At 36.9% G+C, this 22425-nt stretch overlaps 3 protein-coding genes across 4 annotated transcripts; 2 read left to right on the top strand and 1 right to left on the bottom strand.

Annotated features, from left to right (window-relative positions):
- Positions 1-407: 407 nt before the first annotated feature.
- Positions 408-4192, bottom strand: LOC121653729 (cytochrome P450 2J4-like). The gene is made up of 9 exons (XM_042007390.1): positions 3908-4192; positions 3656-3818; positions 3373-3522; positions 3141-3301; positions 2404-2580; positions 1478-1619; positions 1073-1260; positions 850-991; positions 408-650 (listed from the first exon to the last, which is right to left on the bottom strand). Exons 1-9 carry the CDS (start codon positions 4109-4111, stop codon positions 475-477), a joined length of 1503 nt encoding a protein of 500 aa, XP_041863324.1. The 5' UTR covers positions 4112-4192; the 3' UTR covers positions 408-474.
- Positions 4193-6642: 2450 nt separating this feature from the next.
- Positions 6643-8840, top strand: LOC121653730 (cytochrome b-c1 complex subunit 6, mitochondrial). The gene is made up of 4 exons (XM_042007391.1): positions 6643-6803; positions 7108-7146; positions 7768-7929; positions 8608-8840. Exons 1-4 carry the CDS (start codon positions 6759-6761, stop codon positions 8638-8640), a joined length of 279 nt encoding a protein of 92 aa, XP_041863325.1. The 5' UTR covers positions 6643-6758; the 3' UTR covers positions 8641-8840.
- A 2259-nt stretch (positions 8841-11099) lies between these two features.
- On the top strand, positions 11100-22425 carry LOC121653728 (vitamin D3 hydroxylase-associated protein). 2 transcript variants are annotated; one of them, XM_042007389.1, is made up of 16 exons: positions 11100-11558; positions 15429-15542; positions 15874-16014; positions 16170-16303; positions 16432-16638; positions 16731-16771; positions 16862-16986; positions 18429-18554; positions 18644-18741; positions 19217-19316; positions 19472-19515; positions 19765-19804; positions 19880-19988; positions 20922-21067; positions 21536-21690; positions 21922-22425. In XM_042007389.1, exons 1-15 carry the CDS (start codon positions 11343-11345, stop codon positions 21656-21658), a joined length of 1764 nt encoding a protein of 587 aa, XP_041863323.1. In that variant the 5' UTR covers positions 11100-11342; the 3' UTR covers positions 21659-21690; positions 21922-22425. The 2 variants fall into 2 exon arrangements, with proteins under 2 accessions (XP_041863323.1, XP_041863322.1); XM_042007388.1 differs by having other exon boundaries at positions 21536-22425.

The following is a 22425-nucleotide window of genomic DNA, read 5'->3' on the forward strand; positions in this document are numbered from 1 at the left end:
TATTGAACCATATTACATCACATCATAGGGCTTACAAAATGCTTCCTCATGCTACTACATGAAATCATTGGCTTTCAACACAAAAATCTGAAAAAAAAAAATTTAAATTGTAATTGTAATCGTATTTTTTTTAAAAAAAAACTGTATGTCTGTCATTATTTTAGGAAAAAGTAATAAAGTTTTAAAGTCTTGTACAAAAAGTAAAGATTGTCATGCAGCCAAGCATAACATTCATACTGCCTCTGTCTGATCTGGTGAACAATGTGTTCTTGTGCAGGTACAGACTGTGCGTATGTCTTGGCCAGTGGCTGTAAATTTACTGTGTCAGCAAAGGGACATCTTGTTACTGATTCTACTGTCCTGTATTAAGGGCCTATACCAAGTGCAATGAATAACAATTAAGTATATGATTGATATAGATTAGTGCTTTAATGGGTGTGCTCAGTCTTAAACTGAATCATATCAGTGCTGCTCTCAACGTGAGTTTGCACAGATTTTATATTCCTTTGGGGCCAGAGTGAGTCCATGGCAATAATCAAACACAGGATCCACCCCATCAGGCATGGAGAAGGTGAAGTGCTGCATGAAAGAGGTAAAGAAAAGGAAAAGCTCCATCCTGGCCAGGTTTTCTCCCAGACACAACCTCTTGCCTAAAAGAGAGAGAGAGAGAGAGAGAGAGAGAGAGAGCGAGAGAGAGAGAAACAGATTTTCCAGATTTGGAACTGTACCATTCTAGACACTGCAGTGATCTGTAACTTCTTTGATTAATGATAAAAATAACCAATGATCCCCCAACTTTGCTTTGAATGAGTACTCTTCAAATAAAATATCTATTGTGTTGCTCCTCACCAGCAGAGAAAGGGATGAAAGCTGCTCGTTTCACAAACTTGCCCTCCTCACTCAGAAAGTGTCCTGGATTGAAGGTGAAAGGTGTCTCCCACTCATTCTCATCAAACAGTGCTGAAGCTAAGTTGGGAATTATCATCACACCCTGGTGAATAAAACAATGATTTATAGTTACACACAATGTAAAACTGTGTTTGTACTGCACAAAACTGATTTGAGATATTACCTTTGGGATTGTGTAGCCTCCCAGCTGAACCTCTTTATTGGTAGCATGGGGTAAACTGAGAGGAACTATGTTGCCCATCCTCTGGATCTCGTGGATAACAGCATCTGTGTAAGGCAGTTTTGTACGATCCTCCATGGATGGCTGTCTAGACTGTCCAATCACTTGGTCTATCTCTGCCTGGACCTTCTCTGTTCAAAACACAAAATTTTGAAAACAACATTTGATTAATGTAACGTGGAAACACAGAAATCCAATCAAAATGTTTACTTGAAAATTTGTTATAAAGGCTCCAGCCATCTTTGCAGTGTTTTCAAGGGCTTTTTACATTTGTCCAGACACTTAGTGTCACCAACTCTCACACTTAGATGAGAGCTAGGGCATTTACTGGTCTTCCATTGCTCTCACCCTGTATCTCAGGATATTTTGCCATGTAGAGGAAAGCCCAGCGCAGGGTGGTGGATGTGGTCTCGGAGCCAGCCACAAATAGATCCAACACACACATAATCAGGTTTTCATCATCAAAAGTGTTGCCGTCCTGCCCCTTGTTCTGACAATACAAATAAATACAGGATGTTAAGATGATGCTAATCAAAGTAGAGGAATTCAAAATCAGCTTTTTACTCGGGGCTATGAAAAACCTGTCTATTTTACATTTTTGATCACCCGCTGATCAAACCTTATTTATTTACACAACTTTATTTTTACTGAAGGAAAGTGCCAAAATCAAACAGATCCATAACACATATAATCAGGTTTTTATAATCACAAGTGTTCTCATGCTGATCTTTGTTCTGAGAATAAATACTGGAAAGCAGTGAAGAATAACTCAATATCAGTACTTTTATTTAAAGACTATAAAAGACTTCTGTACCATTTGTATTTTTTACCATTTACCAGTCAAGAGTGCTGCCACAATAAAATGTCATGTCAGTAAAACAAACTAGCAGTGACTAGTTATGATGTGAGCATGAAAAACCCATAATTAACTATTAAACTCAGCATTGTACAACATATATTTATATGACAGCACAACTGTGAAAACAAGGCAGAACCCATCAGTCGGTAAGTCAGAATTAGATTTCTGACATGCTATAGATGTTTTGAGACGGTGAACTTTAAGTCCTGTGAGCAGAATGTGGTGACATCTAGTGGTTTAAACACTGTTTACCAGTTACTTTATGTCCACATGCATACAACATAAATTAACATCATGTCCCAGAACATGAACCATTAGATTGTTTCATGACACTTTCACAGACATGAATGAGATTGTGTTAATGTTTCCAATAGCTGTACACTCACGATCTTCATTAGTATCTAGTCACAATTACCATCTGGATCTCCCTCAGGTAAAAGTCGATGTAGTCTCTTGGTTCAGAGGAATCCCAGTTCTTCTTGTGTTCATTTAGCTCTACTCGTATGAAGTCCTTCACGTCATTCCAGATCTGTTTGACTGTCTGATGTGGACCAGGCAACCATCTCATCAGCCAAGGGAATGAGTTGTAGAACTGCACAGAGAAGAAGGTTGGAACTGTGTGTTTAAACTATTCATAGATAGGAAGCGCAAAGACAATGTCTCACCAAAAATCCCGCTATTTACAAGTTAGACAGCGACAGAGAAAACAATCTAATTTAAAGCTATCACACTCATAGACAGATGATGTCACGACTGGGCTCTCCAGAGTTTTTAGGTACTGCAACTATGAGAGTTGCCTTGCAGCAGTTCTCTTGTCTCAGTCGTATGTAAAAGAAATCAGTAATCAATTACTTGATTGGAACATATCTACTGTATTTAGTAAATGGCCAAGAAATGTATCACGCTTGCTTGTGGTGCTTGTTTTGACTCACATCTATTCTTTATTTTTCAAGATTCAGCTTTACCATTTACTGCTATTGTGTTCTGATATTTCCTGAAACCAGCCCCTAGTTATAATAATCAACAATGAATACTGAAAACATGACATGTCTGTGACATCAATCATTCACTGATATGAATCATTAATTGCTTCACAGTGTATTTTGCAACCATGGGAAACAGCATTGATATTTAATCAGTAGCTTTAATTACCTGTGGCCAAATGGAGGCTTCAATCTGTAATGCTTTACCAAATAACAGCATCAGTCTCTTGAACTTCTCATCGGTGTACTCAAAGCGATGGCCGAAGACCAGGTGGCAGATGATGTTGGAAATGGTGTTGTTGACGATAAGGTGTGGACTGAATGACTTCCCTTCAAGATTGAATATAAAAGTGTAAATTGTGTATTGTCTTGTTGTAAATATTTAATTATCAAATATATACCTTTATAGCTTCTAAACTCCTCTGCACAACATGCAAATTCATCCAGGATGACAGGTTCAAGAGACTTCTTTCCAAATCCAAAATATTTAAGGGCTGAAAGTGCAAAACGCCTCTGCTCCTTCCAGATGGTCCCATTACTGAAAATCACACCTTACCAGGAAAAGTCAAGATGGAACAAGGTATTCACTTAAACAGCTCTTTATTTTTTGAGCTACTTCTTTATTTTAAAAGAATAGAGACTTGTGAATATGTAAGATTGTGTATGTGTGTGTTGTCCTCTTACCTAATCCACCTGTTATATCATCCTGTATAGGGAAATCTGGGCGGTCTACCACACTGTCCCCCTTCGTTACCAGTGCTTCTTTCACAGCCTCAAACCTATTTAACGCCACTGCCCACTGTGGACCCAATCGTAGGCTGAATACATCCCCATATGTCTTTCCCAGCTGAGGAAAATTTCCAAAAGACAGGAGAACACAATTCATAAAAACATATAAGTAAGACGAGCATTTTCAGGTGAACTATGTCTTGATACCTCTATTAGGCTTTCATGGAGCCTGTTTCGGTCCAGTGTGAATATGTTGCCAACAACTGGAAGAGCTCGAGGTCCTGGAGGGAAGCCAGCTGGCCTTCGATTTTTTATGTAATCTGCAGTTAAGAAAAAAACTGCTGCAAAGAGTAGAAGACTTTTTAAATCAAATCCAACATAGGATCCAACCATCAAGAAAAATGAATCCATATTGCAAGCATGGGCTGTCAAAGTGAAGACTTTCTCCTGCTAAATGAAGTGATAATGCTGTACTACCAGAGGAAAGGGAAAAACAATATCAGCACTCTGCCTTGTAGGGAGCAAAGCTCAAAATCGTTATCTCACTTTATTTAAATCCTTATTCAAATATTGAGATCCCGAACTCTGGCCTTCATAAACCCCAAAAAAGATTGTATAACACTGTTATCAGTAGCCCTATTATTATATTGACTTAGCACATAAAAACTACTTTGAGGAACACAATCATTTGGACAAAACTGATAGAATTTGCATTCGGGTGGCTGTGAGTTTGGAAATAAAAGCATTATCCGTGAATTGATAGGTTATTAGTTTCATTCCTCTTTCTCCTCAAATGATAAATGTTTTCGAGAAAGACACTGTATTCCTCATTGCCTTTATTCATCTATGAGTGAGTGTGCGTCATACCACTCAAAGTGGAAAAAAGGGTTAGCAGTGTGCTACTGCACAAATTTGACTTTTACTCTTGAGCATTTTGAGTGGTCGAGAATAGAAATTCATTAAAAAAAATATTACTTATGAATTCATTATAATGCTTCCAATAATCTTTGTAGTGTATTCAAGGGCTTTTTATGTTTATACAGACACTTAGTCTTAGTCTCGCCAACTCTTAGTGAGAACTTAGTGAGAACTAGGACCTTCAGTTATCTGCCAATGTTCTCACCCAGCGCAGGGAACATGGATGTGGTCTCTGAGCCAGCCACAAACAGATCCAAAACACATATAATCAGTTTTTTTTTTTATTAAAAGTGGTGCCATCCTGCCCCTTGCTCTGAAAATACAAATAAATACAGATGTTAAGATGATGCTAATCAAAGTAGAGGAATTCAAAATCAGCATTTTTAATTAAGGCCTTGAAAAACTTGTGTATGGGGAGAACAGGGTTGGTTGTCACACCTTTTACTTTGATTTCAATTCTCAAAAATTGGTAGCCTCAGCTAGATCCCTTTTAATGTGTAATGGAAGCCTAAAGTTTCAGGTCAAAAAAGAAGCTTTCACTCCTTAATATAAATATGTTCCAAAGATATGGACTGCCAAATACAATATGGGCTTTTCTGACAACAATCCCCATTGTGGGGTGGGTTGTCCCAATGCTATTTCAATGAGAAAAGAAATTATAAAGTACTTGAAAAGAATTTGCTTAAAATTGTATATAATTAAAACAGTACAACAGAACAAACATAGGCCTTCTATAATCTGTCATTTCATTCACTAATGCCATGACCTGGCTGAACATTTATGCTTCATCAGCACTTGTGTCAATGTCAGAAAATCAGTATCAAGAACAATGCACTATATCAGACAATAACAACACAGGCACAAATCCCTGTTATTTCAATCACTGAATTGACTGAACACTTATGGTACTTTGAAAACAGTAAGTGCAGGAATCCAGGTAAATTGGCCTATGTCCATATCCTCCTCGTTTCACTCACTTTCCAAGTCACATGTGACAACCAACCCTGTTGAAAATGTGACAACCATCTCCTCAACAAGGTTTTTTTTACCAAGTCTATAAACTCTACAAATGCAGTCTATTCACCAGTTAACATTCTAATCTGTTATTTATATAAGATTCTTGGATTTTCTTAAATATCATTAGGACATTAAAGGATATTTGGCTGCTGATGTTGGATGATGAAGCAAAGGTGGCACCTCGGTGAAACTGTATTAATAAATTTTACGTTCTCCTTTCTCTCTTTCTTTCCTATAAACACTAAGACTACATGCTTAAGGTAAGAAAATAGAACAGATTGTCCATGAGAAATAAAAAAATGCAGACATTGTGCTTATGAATTTTAAAAATGTGGAAACACATACCCTGTTTATATTTCTGGCCTCCAGAGATGAAAATTTGCAATGTATTTCATATGAGATTGGGCTGTCATAGACTGGAAAGATGTAAATGATAGATTAAATGCACTATTTTTAGCATGTATATTTGAAACGATGGTTTGATATTCAGTTTTGATGTTCAGTAATAATAGAGACAATTCACTTGACATAGATGATGCCAAAGCTGAAAGAGTAAAGGAAACTAAGTTCTTAGTTTCTTAGAGGTTATTTAATTTTGGTTAAACTTTTTTTTTCTCCGTGTTTTGGACTAATTGTTCCATAAAAAGGGAGCAGTTGTTATAGGATCCTCCTTTTAATTTTTGTATTTGGATTATCTTTAATTTTTTTTCTTTGTGTTCTTTTGGTTCAAGAATGAATTAAATAAACTTAACTATCATTCTTGCTAGCACATGGTGGCAGTAAATATACTTCCCAAATATATTATTATTGATTCAGACTTCAAAATAAAATCAAATTTGTTGGTTGCTTTTAAAGTAAAAAATAAAAATTCAAAAAGGAAATATGCTTGTATGTCATCATTCTGAATTTCAATGTTGCTCTAGACTATTTTATTGTAATAAATTGTTATATATCCTAGCTTTTACCACTTCCAGGTTTATTCTGAAAGTCTCGACTTCGGAAGCAGTGTAGTTTGTTTTCACCCACTGTTAGCTTGTTTCATGTCTTTGCTCGTGTGACCTGTGGTGTCCTCCAAGAGCTTCGATTTAACAGCCAGCCAGAAAAAGACGAAAGAACCCAAATAATGGTTTTCGAAGAGAAGATGATCATGAATGGAGAGCCCGAGGAGGTTAGTAGCTATTAAAGATTCAAGACGACTTATTTACGTTTGCGATAGGTGTTAATTGTGACTAGCAAGCTCGCTATGCTTGGCTAACTAGGCTAAATCATCTCTTAGCTTAGCATTAGCTGCTCCTATTTTAGTTCAGAATGATCCGTATGACTTGAACAACTAATTTAAATTTTAAAAGTATTTTAGTGTTAATTCCTATTAATTTCCATTATTGTTTAACGCGTATAAATAGGGAAAGCAATTGCTATTAGCTGACTGATGACTGGGGTGAGTTATGTGTCATTGAATGTGTCTTTTACAGGAGGAGGAAGAAGAGGAGGAAGAAGAAGAGGAAATGGTGGTACGTTAATTGCTGTCCAACAGCTTATGCTTCTAATTTTTTTAGATGACCGGTTCAGCACTCACTGCCCTTTAAGTTTAATTAATTTTGCTGTTTAATTGAGCTCAGTAATTTGAGATGCAGAAAAGTAACAAGACCAAAGATATCCAGACTTCCGGCTGTTTGAGGCTCTCTGTTATTACAAATAAAAACGAATATGCATCACTTCTGTTAGTCTGTTCTCGTAACACTGGGGATAAAGAAATTTAGGCAGTGTAAATCACCCAACACACTAATATAAACGTGTATTTATTTAAAGGCTGTAATCTGTAGATTTGTTCAGCTGCATTGTATTTAGCTATGATTTTACATGACTGTATTGTTCTTGTTTGCTAAAGAGGAGGAAAATGTACCCCATATTGTCAAACCACCAAGAGGAAGCACTTGCACACTTTAAGCTTTTTAACTGTCTGTCACTAATTCATTGGCTAGAAAAGTGTCACATTTAATTAAATTGGTCTTTAAAAAAAAAAAAACAACAACACATTTTAAGTATTGATACGCCCACTTCTCTAAACATTACTGCACCACTCAGGGAACTCATGAAGATAGGTGTCTTGAATGCTGCATATTCTGTTACAGGATCCTATTGAAACATTGCGACAGAAGTGTGAAGCGACGGAGCACTGCACTCACACTCGGGAGCTTTTGGAACAGTGTGAAACCAGAGTTGGCTCTCGATCTGCAACACAAGAGGATTGCACTGAGGAGCTGTTTGATTTCCTGCATGCTCGAGACCACTGTGTGAGTGTTACATTTTCCAGTTGGATCAAACACTAAAATTAAAAATACACCTCATAAGAGCAAAGATTTATGACTAGTTACAGGTAATTATGCAACAGCTTGGCCAACTCTACTTTTACCAGTCATGAACATTAAAGGTTGGCCTACATTTACAAAACCCTGCTCCATATTAGTGGATCTTGAAGGCAACATTTGAGCTGCTGTTTTCTCTGTTTGGGGCATTGTTTGGAGGAGTCGCAGAGGACAGATTAATTCTATAAACTTCCTACGTAACCCCAGCATTTTGTCTTTACAGGATATCAAACTGTTCTGCAAGCAGAAGCAAAAGAGGGAAAAATGTGGTTTTCCCTCTTTTGTGTTGTAACATGTTAAAGATCATATACTACCTATCAGTAGGCTGGCTTTACCATACCGGATCTTCTTTGGCTGTTGGAAGATGCTTTAACCATAAATTCTAGATTTCTTATTCCAGTTATCTACATTCTCTACAACAGCTGTCTTTCAGCTATGAGCTATATGGACTATTGGAATATGGAATCTTATTCATTTCTTAGCACATTGTTATAGCAATCAATCCAGTGATACTAAATTCTTTTACTTTGTTAAACAGTTTGAGGCTGTTTAGTTCACACTGTATGTGGTGCTGTAAGATTAATTTTCTGTCATCTCTCTCTATAGGTGTCTCACAAACTGTTCCATTCTGTCAAATGAAGTCTCTCTTGGAAGTTGGACTTCTTGAAGATAACATTCTTTAAATATTGTATTATCAGAAGAAACTGGTTTTAAATTCATCCATATGTGGATCTGCTGTTGGTTATAACTTTAAAATGTATGATTTATCCGCTTATGTGAAACAGTATTGAACAATCGTGTCTGATTGTTAAAATTTCATTAAAGTGGGTTGAGAACAATGCCTTTTGTGATAAGTTCATTTTATCAGCAATAATTTGAAACCGATTTATAAACGCAAGCCTCTAGAAATACACTATATTGCCTAAAGTATAGACTCACCTGCCTCGACTCTTGTACAAACTTAATAGACATCCCATTCCTAATCAAATGAGTTCAATATGATGTTGGCCCAACTTTTGCAGCTATGACAGCTTCAACTCTTTTGGGAAGGCTTTCTACAAGGTTTCGGAGTGTGTTTATAGGAATTTTTGACCATTCCTTCAGATGTGCATATGTGAGGTTAGACACTGATGTTGGATGAGAAGGCCTGGCTCTCATCCTCCGTTCTAATTCATCCCAAAGGTGTTCTATCGGGTTGAGGCCAGGACCGTGTGCAGGCCAATCAAGTTCAACCACACCAAACTCGCTCATTCATGTCTTTATAGACCTTGCTTCGTGCATTGGTGCACAGTCATGTTGGAGCTGGAAAGGGCTATTCCCAAATTGTTCCCACAACGTTGGGAGCATGATATTGTCCAAAATCTCTGTATGTTGAAGCATTCAGAGTTTCTTTCACTGGAACTAAGGGGCCATGGCCAGCTCCTGAAGAACAACCCCAAACCATAATCCTCCCTCCACTAAACTTTACACTTGGCACAATGCAGTCAGACAAGTACCGTTCTCCTGGCAACCACCATACCCAGACTCCATCAGATTGCCAGATGGTGAAGCATGATTCGTCACTCTAGAGAACGCATCTCCCCTGATCCAGAGTCCAGTGGCGGTGTTCTCTACGCCACTGCATCTGACGCTTTGCATTGCTTGTGGTGATGTATTGCTTGGATGCAGCTGCTCAGCCATGGAAATCCAATCCATGAAGCTCTCTTCACACTGTTCTTCAGCTGATCTGAAGGCCACATGAAGTTTGGAGGTCTGTAGCAATCGACTCTGATGAAAGTTCCTGACTTTTGCGCTCAGTCATTTTACGGGGGCTACCACTTCATGGCTGAGTTGCTGTCGTTCCCAATCGCTTCCACTTTGTTATGAAACCACTGACAGTTGACTGTAGAATATTTAGAAATGAGGAAATTTTACGACTGGACTTGTTGCACAGGTGGCATCCTATCACAGTACCATGCTGGAATTCACTGAGCTCCTGAAAGCAACACATTCTTTAACAAATATTTGTAGAAATAGCCTGCATGCCTCGGTGCTAGATTTTTATACACCTGTGGTCATGGATTGGAACACCTGATTTCAATTATTGGGATGGGTGAGTGAATACTTTTGGCAATATAGTGTAGATTCTTTGAAAAAAAGGAGGAAATGAAAGTAACATTGTGCATGTGTTATATGATGCTCCACTCATTCCAGAAGACAGTGGGGACAATTGGACACATTAATGTGGTTTTAAAGAATAAAGCTCAAAACTATGCTGTCTTCTGTCAAACATGGGGTTATATAGAATGTCTGTGCTCCTCTGACTCCATATAGTTAATGTCAAACTGTTAAAGTTGCTCAAAGTCCCATTCCAAAGTTTACTGGAATGGTATAATGATTGGTATGCTGCCATATGATGAGTTTAGTGAAAGAGCAATAACATTTAGGCTCAGGCTTAAACCGAAGTACAGATGCATCATGACCACAAAAAGACAAGATGCATACAAAGGAAAAATCAACCATGAGAAGATTTAAAAATGACTAAGATGCAGAAAATTCAAATGAGACAAAGTAAACATCAGGTGACTGAAATTCACTATTAAGAAACATGGATTTATAGAGGTGTAACTGAAACTTAATCTAGCTGAAAAAATCACAATCAGCCATAAAATTACAATCAAGGGATCCAAAATATTTAACATGCACGAGTAACAAAGTGGGCAATGAAATAAGAAAAAGTTTAAATCAAACACTGAATTAAACAAATGAAGACATTAATTAAAAAGAAATCGATGCACAATTCCCAGAAAGTTGTTGCAAAGTATGCACAACATTGGCAAGGTCCACAACCAGAAGTCTTATCTGCATGGAGTAGTTAATGGGTGAAGACTTATACAAGCCTGTAACATGTGTTATGTGCTCAGGGGTCATTTAAGCCTCAGACAACTACAGCGCAAATGGATACTATCCAGGATTTTATTATCATGGGAGCATATCTTGAACGTGTAGCTTTAACTTGGACAATGACAGCGTCTGATTGCTTAAAAAATGTCCTCGTTCTTTTTGTCCTCTTGCGGGAGCCATACTTAACATGTGCCGTCTCATTAAATTGGAGTGGTATTTGTAAGGAAGACTAGCACCAGTACTGTTGCGCAAATGGTCGCTGCCCAAGAAGATCACGCGGGCACTTGACTAAAGAGGTGGGAGTTCCAAGATTAATTATACAATTATGCTAACCTCGCCCACTATCCGCCTAGTTTAAAACCTGCACAATATTCAGAAACATCTTCATTCAACTGTGTGTTTGCCCGAGTTAGCTGACGTTAATCCTCCTTGTTGCAAGATATCACAACCGAGACATCATGCAAATAATAGAACAGTTTATTCAAGGACTGAAGGTGGACACCAGGACAGCCTCCCTGCTGACTACCGCTGTTTGTGGGGTGGGAGCTCTGCTGGTGCTGGTACGGACCGTCAGCAGAGACAGGACATCCAGGGCGAAGATCCAGAGAGCCAGAGACCGGAGGACCGAGAGTCTGCAGCGGGCAGAACTCGCGGTGCTTCGGTACAAGCAGTCGGTGAGAGCTCAAACTTGAAATGGTGATCAACGTAGAGTGAAAGGTTCATGTATTTGATTCAGACATATTCAGAATTTTTTAAATAACACCTTATGTTGTCAACACGCATGAGTGAGCTTTGGACCCATATGTTGCAATCTGCCTTTAATAATAATAATAAAAAAAAAGCTGTTACTCTGTTGATGTATTGATCTCTTACAGCTGAGAAAAGACAAACTGCTCTTTTATAACATAAAATGAATTTACTAAGCCATTTTGGGCAATATCATAAGATAATATCTTAACATAAACTCTATCAGACCCTGGCACTGCTGACCTTTAAGTTCACCTACAGCAACCAGTAACCACACTGGTTAAACAGGTTCAGCTTATTAAACATGTCTATAAGTACAACAGTTTTTGTACACATGCCATACACTAAAACGTGACAGTTTTTGTTTTTTGAGCAAGGTTGTGTGATCATTACTTCTTAGCTGTTTATTTTCTGTGATTACCAGAGACTGCGGTGAAGTTAGTTTCAAGTTGGATATTGGATATTCGCGCTGTGGTTGTTGACTTAGGGACCCTCAATAAATTTTGAACCATCACTCTTCAGAAACAAAACTTATAGCTGTCCTCTCTTGTTACCAACTCTCACAAAATCAATGAAATATCATGCAACAAAATTAAATGAATCTGCTAAATTACCAGATTTTTGAGTGATTTTGCTGTATTTTTTCGACGTGTTTTTAGCCATTTTTTTTATCCAGAATTTCTGATTATCCTTCAATAGCTTCCAGGTCATGTGACCCATTGACACAAAATCCATCTTAAACTGTTCTCCTAGTCTCCACAGATGAGGCACACTCATTTTTTATTGCATTTATAGTCATTTATTATTTTTGAGTAATTTTTTTACTGTAAATTTATGATTATTGTTCAATAGCTTCCAGGTCATGTGACCCATTGACACAAAATCCATATTAAACTTTTCTCCTAGTCTCCACAGATGAGGCACACTCATTTTTATTGCATTTATACTCATTTATTATTTTTGAGTAATTTTTTGTTACTGTAAATTTATGATTATCGTTCAATAGCTTCCAGGTCATGTGACCCATTGACACAAAATCCATCTTAAACTATTCTACTAGTCTCCAGAGATCAGGCACACTCATTTTTTATTGCATTTATAGTCATTTATTATTTTTGAGTATTTTTTGTACTGTAAATTTATGATTATTGTTCAATAGCTTACAGGTCATGTGACCCATTGACACAAAATCCATCTTAAACTGTTCTCCTAGTCTCTACAGATGAGGCACACTCATTTTTTATTGCATTTATAGTCATTTATTATTTTTGAGTATTTTTTGTACTGTAAATTTATGATAATCGTACAATAGCTTCCAGGTCATGTGACCCATTGACACAAAATCCATCTCAAACTATTCTAATAGCCTCCCAACATGAGGCACATTTATTTTTATCCAAATTAAAGTAATTTCATCTTTCTAAGTATTTAGTATTTAGAAAAAAAAATCCCATTTCAAGACGAATATGATTTTAAAATATTTGTTATGACAAATACCATCCTAAACACTAGGTGGAGCTAACGTGATCCACCTAATTTTATCCTAAACAGAGTGAAACGGGGCAGAGAGAGCACATGGCAATGGCAAATCTACTCTCAACTTCTGTCCAAAATGGGTCGTTTTAGAAAAGGACAGAACCAGAAAAACACAAACCTGTGGCAAAAAGCTGGAGGTATGCTATCGTTCAGTGTTTTATTTCTCTGGGATTTAGTGAGGCAGTTGTAACAAAGCAGCAGTGGCTATCGCTTGTATTTGCTGTGTTTAAAACGAACGAGAAAAATTATTTAAAGTGGCTTAAGGTAATCTGGTCTGCAGATCGACAAGGAATCGGGACGAAGGTGCTTACTGCAGGTAATGTTTATTCTGAAACATTCAGACAATTTTTGCTTTTTGCTTTGTTACAACTGCCTCACTAAATCCCAGAGAAATAAAACACTGAACGATAGCATCGATACCTCCAGCTTTTTGCCACAGGTTTGTGTTTTTCTGGTTCTGTCCTTTTCTAAAACGACCCATTTTGGACAGAAGTTGAGAGTAGATTTGCCATTGCCATGTGCTCTCTCTGCCCCGTTTCACTCTGTTTAGGATAAAATTAGGTGGATCACGTTAGCTCCACCTAGTGTTTAGGATGGTATTTGTCATAACAAATATTTTAAAATCATATTCGTCTTGAAATGGGATTTTTTTTTCTAAATACTAAATACTTAGAAAGATGAAATTACTTTAATTTGGATAAAAATAAATGTGCCTCATGTTTGGAGGCTATTAGAATAGTTTGAGATGGATTTTGTGTCAATGGGTCACATGATCTCGAAGCTATTGAACAATAATCATACATTTACAGTAAAATAATTACTCAAAAATAATAAATGACTATAAATGCAGTAAAAATGATTGTGCCTCATCTGTGGAGACTAGGAGAAAAGTTTAATATGGATTTTGTGTCAATGGGTCACATGACCTGGAAGCTATTGAACGTTAATCATAAATTTACAGTAACAAAAAATACTCAAAAATAATAAATGACTATAAATGCAATAAAAAATGAGTGTGCCTGATCTCTGGAGACTAGGAGAATAGTTTAAGATGGATTTTGTGTCAATGGGTCACATGACCTGGAAGCTATTGAACGATTATCATAAATTTACAGTACAAAAAATACTCAAAAATAATAAATGACTATAAATGCAATAAAAAATGAGTGTGCCTGATCTCTGGAGACTAGTAGAATAGTTTAAGATGGATTTTGTGTCAATGGGTCACATGACCTGGAAGCTATTGAACGATAATCATAAATTTACAGTAACAAAAAATTACTCAAAAATAATAAATGAGTATAAATGCAATAAAAATGAGTGTGCCTCATCTGTGGAGACTAGGAGAAAAGTTTAATATGGATTTTGTGTCAATGGGTCACATGACCTGGAAGCTATTGAACAATAATCATAAATTTACAGTAAAAAAATTACTCAAAAATAATAAATGACTATAAATGCAATAAAAAATGAGTGTGCCTCATCTGTGGAGACTAGGAGAACAGTTTAATATGGATTTTGTGTCAATGGGTCACATGACCTGGAAGCTATTGAAGGATAATCAGAAATTCTGGATAAAAAAAATGGCTAAAAACACGTCGAAAAAATACAGCAAAATCACTCAAAAATCTGGTAATTTAGCAGATTCATTTAATTTTGTTGCATGATATTTCATTGATTTTGTGAGAGTTGGTAACAAGAGAGGACAGCTATAAGTTTTGTTTCTGAAGAGTGATGGTTCAAAATTTATTGACAGTCCCTAAGTCAACAACCACAGCGCGAATATCCAATATCCAACTTGAAACTAACTTCACCGCAGTTTACCAGAGGTGTAAGTCAAACGTTTGGTATGATATATTGATTGATTGATATGATTGAATTACAGTAAGAGGTCATAGTTGTTAGAATAAAGCAAATAAAATAAAATTTCATGTTTCATCTTGAGTTACAAATGATAATTCCATTAATGTATTAAGAGTATTTTCAATTTTTATTGAGGGCATTAGTGTATTGAACATTGAGTCATAGTTATTACATTGTGTGTCCTTGTAATGCTGCTTGAGCCTGTCCCTGCCTTTAGTTTTTCAATGTTAAACTTATTCATTGTTTTTATTGATATACAATATTTTTTGTAAGGTAAAAGCTCACACAAACTAAGGAATTGTTCACGTGCAGTTTGTCTAAGTGTTAAATGGCAGTTCCTGTGTTACATTTGTACTTTCTTATGGTTACAACTATTTTGTGTTTTCTGGTCATTCTAGCACCCATCTACTGACTCCGCTCTCATCTTGTCACTATCACTGTCTGAGTTGACAAGACAGCTGCAGGATGGCTTGCTGAACCCTGAGGATGTGTTTTACACCTACATGGAAAAGGTCTATTGTCCAGAATAACACATAATTTCTCCTCCTCACATAAGACAACTCCCTTGTTTGTGCAACTCTGCTAATGCACAGGGAAAGGATGCAAAATCTCCAATATGAAATACTTGTAGCTGTTTAACATGGCTTTTTGTACTGACACGCATTTTAGTACAGATAATCACCCATTACAATAAAAAAAAAAAAAAAAATCAGCAAACAAACTACTTAATTTTTATGTTTTAATCCCAAAAATGCAGATTTTAAAAAATGTTTCACATTGCAACCATTTATTTAGAACTGCATATACAAGTCTGTCCACGCTTTCCTCTTTTCGTGCCACCAGACTCTGGATGTACACAAGAAGCTGAACTGCTGCACAGACGTTCTGCTTGAGAGTTTTGACCAGCTGAAAACGCTTGACTCCAACAAGGACGGTCTCCTGTATGGAGTTCCAATCAGCATCAAAGACAACCTTGCATATGAGGTATTTGTGGTTAAGTGGATGATATTTGGACAAACTTAAATGTACTTGTTAAACTATTAAAGCTTCTTGATGAAGCTCAGGTTTACAACTTTGATGTGCTGTTAAATAACACTAACATTTTTCTGCCTTCTTTGACTGTGTGTCTTACAACAAAGAATCACGACTGCTCTTGTGGTGTGATCATTAATCTGGAGCAGCCTGTCCAGAAGGACTGTGTCCTTGTTGAAGTTCTCAAGAAACAAGGAGCTATCCCCTTTGTGAAGACCAACCTGCCCCAAGCACTGTTGAAGTGATGTTATGCTATGGTTCTGTTATCTCTGGAAAAAAAAAGAACAATGAAAACAACATGTAAACTCACAATTGAATTTTTTCTCTGTGATCATTACTCATGTTTGATTTTTCTTGCCTTATCTCTAGTTATGACTGCAGTAACCCCATTTATGGGCAGACAGTGAACCCCCACAATCCCCAGAAGACCTCTGGAGGTTCATCCGGAGGGGAGGGGGCTCTCATCGGAGGAGGGGGCTCCATCCTTGGCATAGGCACCGACATAGGGGGCAGTATCCGTATTCCGTCCTCATTCTGTGGGATCTGTGGCTTTAAGCCAACAACAGGTCGGCTGAGGTGAGCCTGCTTCAGTAAGTTTTATGAATAATTAAAAAGACAGTCATGTGTTTGAACTTTATATGAGTGCAGCTTTTCTTTGTCATGTTCAGTTCACAGGGTCTAGTTCCCATTTATCGAGGGCAAAAGTCTGGTAAGAAGACACACAATAAATTCAGAGTTGCATGTTACAAACATGATCTGGAACATTGGGATGACTTTGTTACGTGTCTTGTTGAATTAGTGCTGTCCTCTGCTGGACCTATGGCAAAAGATGTGGACAGTCTGGCTCTGTGTATGCAAGCTCTTCTCTGCGATCATATGTTTTCCTTGGACCCCACTGTGCCACCATTACCTTTTAATAAGCAGGTGTGTCCGTCATTGTGGGATTTTCAGCTTTCACTCTGACTTGAACTTTTTATGTAATATTTGTTACTTTTCTATAAACACAAAAAATGAAATATCTCTGTTTTTACAAGAGAGTTTAAGTTCTAAGACTTCCTTTAGTCTGGTATACAACTCATTTAGAATCATTTTTTGCTTTTGTGTATTAATTTAATTATTTGTTCATTTGTTATGCATACTTTATCTGTGGTGTGTACAAATTAAGGAATATCTAAGATATTATCAATAAGTAAGCTTTAGATTTACAGGACTGCAGATTGTGTTTTTTGTTTTTTTTTACTTTACTTTTTTACTCACAAAATGCAAATCCAACACAATGAAAACAAAAACAACAAATCCCATCCTGTTCCACCCTGTTCCATGCATACTCTAATTAACTAAAAGTATTAGAATTTTCTAAAGAACATTCAGAGGCTTGTAAGGACAAAAAACTAAGGAAATTATGTCACATTTGCCAGGAATTCCTTTAATTTGGAAAGATAAATAAGATAAAATGAACAAATATGCTAGTTAGTGACGGTGAAATAAGAATAACGAGTGAAAGTTAAATAAAAATAATTACAGTTATCAAAAAGTAAAGATGTTTAAAAGTTTGTGGATTAAAGCTAATCTAAGCTAGATAAATAATACAATTAAAAGCAAGATAAATAAGATTGGAAATGATCCTGTCTGCTTTACACATTTCCTGAGAATGCAGTCAGGTATGAAAGAACTACATTTGACAACTCAGATTTCAGACTTGACTTCAAAGTTCTGCTTTACATCAATATAAAATAAAAAACCTTTTTGATATGCAGCTGTGTGTAAATGAGTTTTTCATGTTGAGAGGGAGTATTGGGAGCATTTTACTTGAATTTTTAGGTAATCATTGATAGAAAATGTTTGGGTATGAACTCCTTTGCTGCCTATATATTAACAAATGTAATATAGGCAGCAAGTTAAAAGTTAACTTTGTCTGAAAGAAGAAACTGCTTATATATTTTTAAAACAGATGAACCTTTTGAGCTGTCCCGTGCTGCCTGTTGTTTTTGTGCCACTGATATTTCCTTTAGGGTAGCAGGGAGAATGATGATGGGATCATGTACAGATGGTTCAGGTGATATGTGATTATTTCCTTTATTGGGACTGATTTAACATCATGATAAAAAATAAATAACCCGATGACATGAATCTATTAGGAACTGATGCATCATAGGAGTATGCCTATGTCTAAAGGGCATCTCAGATATTTAGAAGCTGAAACGTGGAGACAAAAGAGAGAGGAGGATTTTATGGGACAGTGAGCAGATGAAGTTGCTGCATATCTAAAGCTACAAATTAAGATAAATTCTTTTAGCATTTGTTTATTTTACCTACATGAACGTTTTGGAAAAAAATCTAACCTATTGGAAATCTCTCATTTCTAGATATACCAGAGCTCCAAACCTCTGAGGATTGGTTACCTAGAAAACGATGGCTACTCACAGCCTTCTCCAAGCATGGCCCGTGCCATCAGAGAGGTTAAAGCTCTGTTAGAGAAAGCAGGGCACACTGTAAGCCCACACCTTACACTAAACATCATCGTAACATGAAATATGGGACATGAGCTAAATGTTTCTATGGTTATCATATCTGCCCTCAGCTGGTGCCGTACCGTCCTGTGAGGGTAAATGAAATTTCCACTGAACTCATGGTTAAGGGTGTATTTGCAGATGGAACCACCAGCATGTTGCAAAAACTGTAAGTTGTTTTTAATCATCTAAGTAATATTTAAAACATTCATCAGGCCTCAAAGTTGCATCTTCAGATAGATACGTTTCACAAATGATTGTAATCTGCATTTTTTTCCAAGTGTTCACTCAGTTGGTTTTCTGTCTCAGTCTACACTGACATATAACTACTCTTATGTGGCTAGCACTTAGTATGGCATTTTCCTGAGGGGGACACAAGGGTTATTTGTTAACTCTCACTATGGTGCAGGAAAGCCAGCATTTAAAATTCTCAATACTGAAATTTAAGAAGAAATACCTGGAAATGTTTAACGCCAGACAGCACATGTTAGAAAGAAAACCTAAGATAAATGTGCTGTCATAACAAGTGCCATGATATGCTTACATACTGCCAGCAAGAGCTACATTAGTTTCAAACCTCTCCTGAAGCAGTTATAATACAGTGTCCTTTGTGTGCCAACAATGTCTTATTGCTTCTCTTTTAGGAAGGGGGGGCCCCTGGACCCTTGTCTCAGATCTCAGGTTTTTATATACTATCTCCCTAAGTGGCTGAAGAAAACGCTCGCGTTCATCCTCAAACCCTTCGTGAGTTCTCTCCCTCTGTCAGATAAATAAAGCTTTGAGACACTGCTTTTCTTTAATATGTCGGTTTGCACTGATCTCAGCAGTTACTTGATAAAACTATGTACCGTTCATTTCTGGGATGATACATTGTGTATTTTGTTCCATTTCTTCTGCAGTCTCCTCGTCTCCCTGACACTCTCAAAGCCGTCTGTGGGCTGAGGTGAGAAAGAATCTTTGAACTTGATCATTTGTGCTTGATTCAGTTCAACTCAGCTTTATTTATATATTTATATAGCGCCAATTCACAACCAAGTCATCTCAAGGTGCTTTAATAATTGATAGTTTGTTATAAGTCATAATATGTGATGAACAAAATGACCCCCCTTGTCTTTGTTTATATATATATATATATATATATATATATACATACATATAATTTTTTTTGTGTGTGTGTTTCTTTTTTTTTTAGTTCAATTTCAGATCTGTGGAAGCAGCATGCTGCTGTTGAGGTACTGGTAACTGTCAGCAAATTATGTTTGGACATATATGAATGCACAAATTGAATTCTGCTGTGTTTTCATTAGGACTACATTGGTGAGACAATTGCACATTGGAGAAAATGCAACATAGATGTGCTGCTGTGCCCTATTATTGGACCAGCCTTCAACTTCCTATACTGTGGCAAACTTACAAGTACGGTATACTGTGCAGTTTATCTGTTTGTCCCTTAATTTTCTACGTGATGATATTTTACCATTAGTATAAAGGTCTAATGGCTCTGCTGCTGTCAATTGGAAGAAATCCTTGTCTTTTTCTTTAGCAGCCACACATTCCAGTTAATCCTTAATGATCTTCATTGTATCTGACAAATTAAGAATAATAATATCTATCATTTCAGACAATAATTAATCAGGAGACAGACAATAGTAGATTCTCTTTCTGTGAGGTTTCTCTGGGCTTGCTGAGGTTTCAAGAAAGTCACAAATTTTTTAATACTTTAAATCAGTGATTCCCAACCCTGGTCCTCAAGGCACACCATCCTGCAGGTCTTAGACGTCTCCCTGCTATGACACACCTGATTCAAATCCATGGCTCATTAGCAGACTTATACAGAACTTGTCAGAGATTAAGACCTGCAGAATAGTGTGCCTTGAGGACCAGGGTTGGGAATCATTGCTTTAAATCATAACATATGTTTACAACCTTAAAACCCTGTGCCTCCGCCTTTTTTGACAGCAAACTGACCTTTATTATGCACATTCCTGGGACTGTCAATGCACAGCAGCATCTTGGGGCTAATAAACCATACATCACAAATTTGTGTTCCAGCCTGGAGCATCACATGACAGCTGTCTTTTGCTGCATGGCACCATAGCACACGGCAGCAACTAGAAATCAATACTAACCGTTTTCAGCAAAGAAACCCAAGAAGACATTATCAGAGAAAGCAAGGAAAAGAAAGACAGAAAGAGACGGAGCAAGAGATAAGACAAGAGTCAGCATCAGATTGACTTACTGACTGGAGTAGGCTCAGAAAGGAGACAGGATGCAAGATGGATGCCAAATTAACCTTTTTTAGAGGGCGTAAGCCCCTAAATGATCAGTTCATATTTTCTTTCCTTTCAGGTTTTGTAACTTACTCAATGCTTTACAATCTCCTCAACTTTCCTGCCGGCGTGGTCACCGTTTCTACAGTAACAGCGGAAGATGAGAAGGAACTTAAGCACTACAAGGGCGTTTATCAGGACACCTGGGACAAGCTCTTCAAACAGGTGATGCAGGGATTAATAGAAAACAAAAACACCCTAGGTATATAATATTATTAAAACTACCAGCATTGTGAAGGTTTTCATTTTCTGTGGAAGCCATAACAAATTTTTCTATTTGGTTCAGGTTTAAGATTATTTTCTCCCTCACAGATATTTGTGTTTAGTGACTAAAAGAGATCAGCAAGCATTAAGTATTTCAGCTTATGTGCAACTGCTGAGAACACCTTGTAATGTTCTTGGAGATAGATTATGTCATTTATCATTTGTTTATTTAGTTTTTGGACATTGTTTAGATATGGATAGCAATTAACTGAAAATGGTACAAAACCAAATATTCCAAATTTCCCATCAGCAATTATTAGCATTTCTCTTAAAATGCAAGTTCCACATTTGGTCAGCAGGTGGCGGTAGAGGACTGCAGTGAGTCCAGCTGCAGACTGTTGAATGACAGGAGTGTGTGTTTGTGCTCAGGCTGTGACCGGAGGCGAGGGTCTGCCCGTGGCCGTGCAGTGTGTGGCTCTGCCGTGGCAGGATGAGCTCTGCCTACGCTTCATGAAGGAGGTGGAGGAGCTGGTCAAACAGAACAGAAAGTAGAGGATGCTCAAGATCTTTGGGGGTGGGGGTCTCCCTCAGGTAGCTTGACTGAATCAGGTAAACATGAGTGCACAATTTCTTGTGATTGCTACACAAAACCCAAGATGTTAACCACTTGAAAACAAATAGGAAATGATTAAAAGTAACAGTTCTGGATTGAAAGTTATTAAATATTTGTAGATTTGAGATTTTGTATTTTTATTGTGGCCTTTTGGTGCCAAAAGAGCATCTAAATGTTAACTGTTGTACTGAAGAAAATAGTAATTATTTTCAGATTTTTATTCTTGCCTGTGTTTTTACACTTGAATTTGAGATCTTTCGGTTTTGCTTTAGATTTGGGATATGTATAAATGAAGTCTTTGTTTTGTTTTTTAATGGCCAGATGTCTGTAACAGTGGATCATGAATAGCAGTTAAAATAGGAAATAAAACTGAATTAATGTCGTCGTCAGGCAAATAGATGACACGTGTTTAAAAAATAATAATAGGATTAATTCTGAATTAACTAAACATATAAATTCTTTGCAATGTTTGTTTTTTTTTTTCAAGAACTAAATGTTTTTTGTGATCTAATAAATGAGAATAAAATTGTTAGAATTTTCTCACAGCGATCATTTCTCCGCATTACAGTTTTTCTCAACTATTGTAACGTGATACATTTTCAGTAACATTCTGATGAAATTTGATCAACTCTTCCTTCCTGTTTACATCTCTGTCATCACTTATCATTCATGGTGCCTTTACAGTAAACTATGCTGCTGAATTTGA

Source organism: Melanotaenia boesemani, chromosome 14, assembly GCF_017639745.1.
Source record: "Melanotaenia boesemani isolate fMelBoe1 chromosome 14, fMelBoe1.pri, whole genome shotgun sequence".
NCBI classification, from domain to species: domain Eukaryota; kingdom Metazoa; phylum Chordata; class Actinopteri; order Atheriniformes; family Melanotaeniidae; genus Melanotaenia; species Melanotaenia boesemani.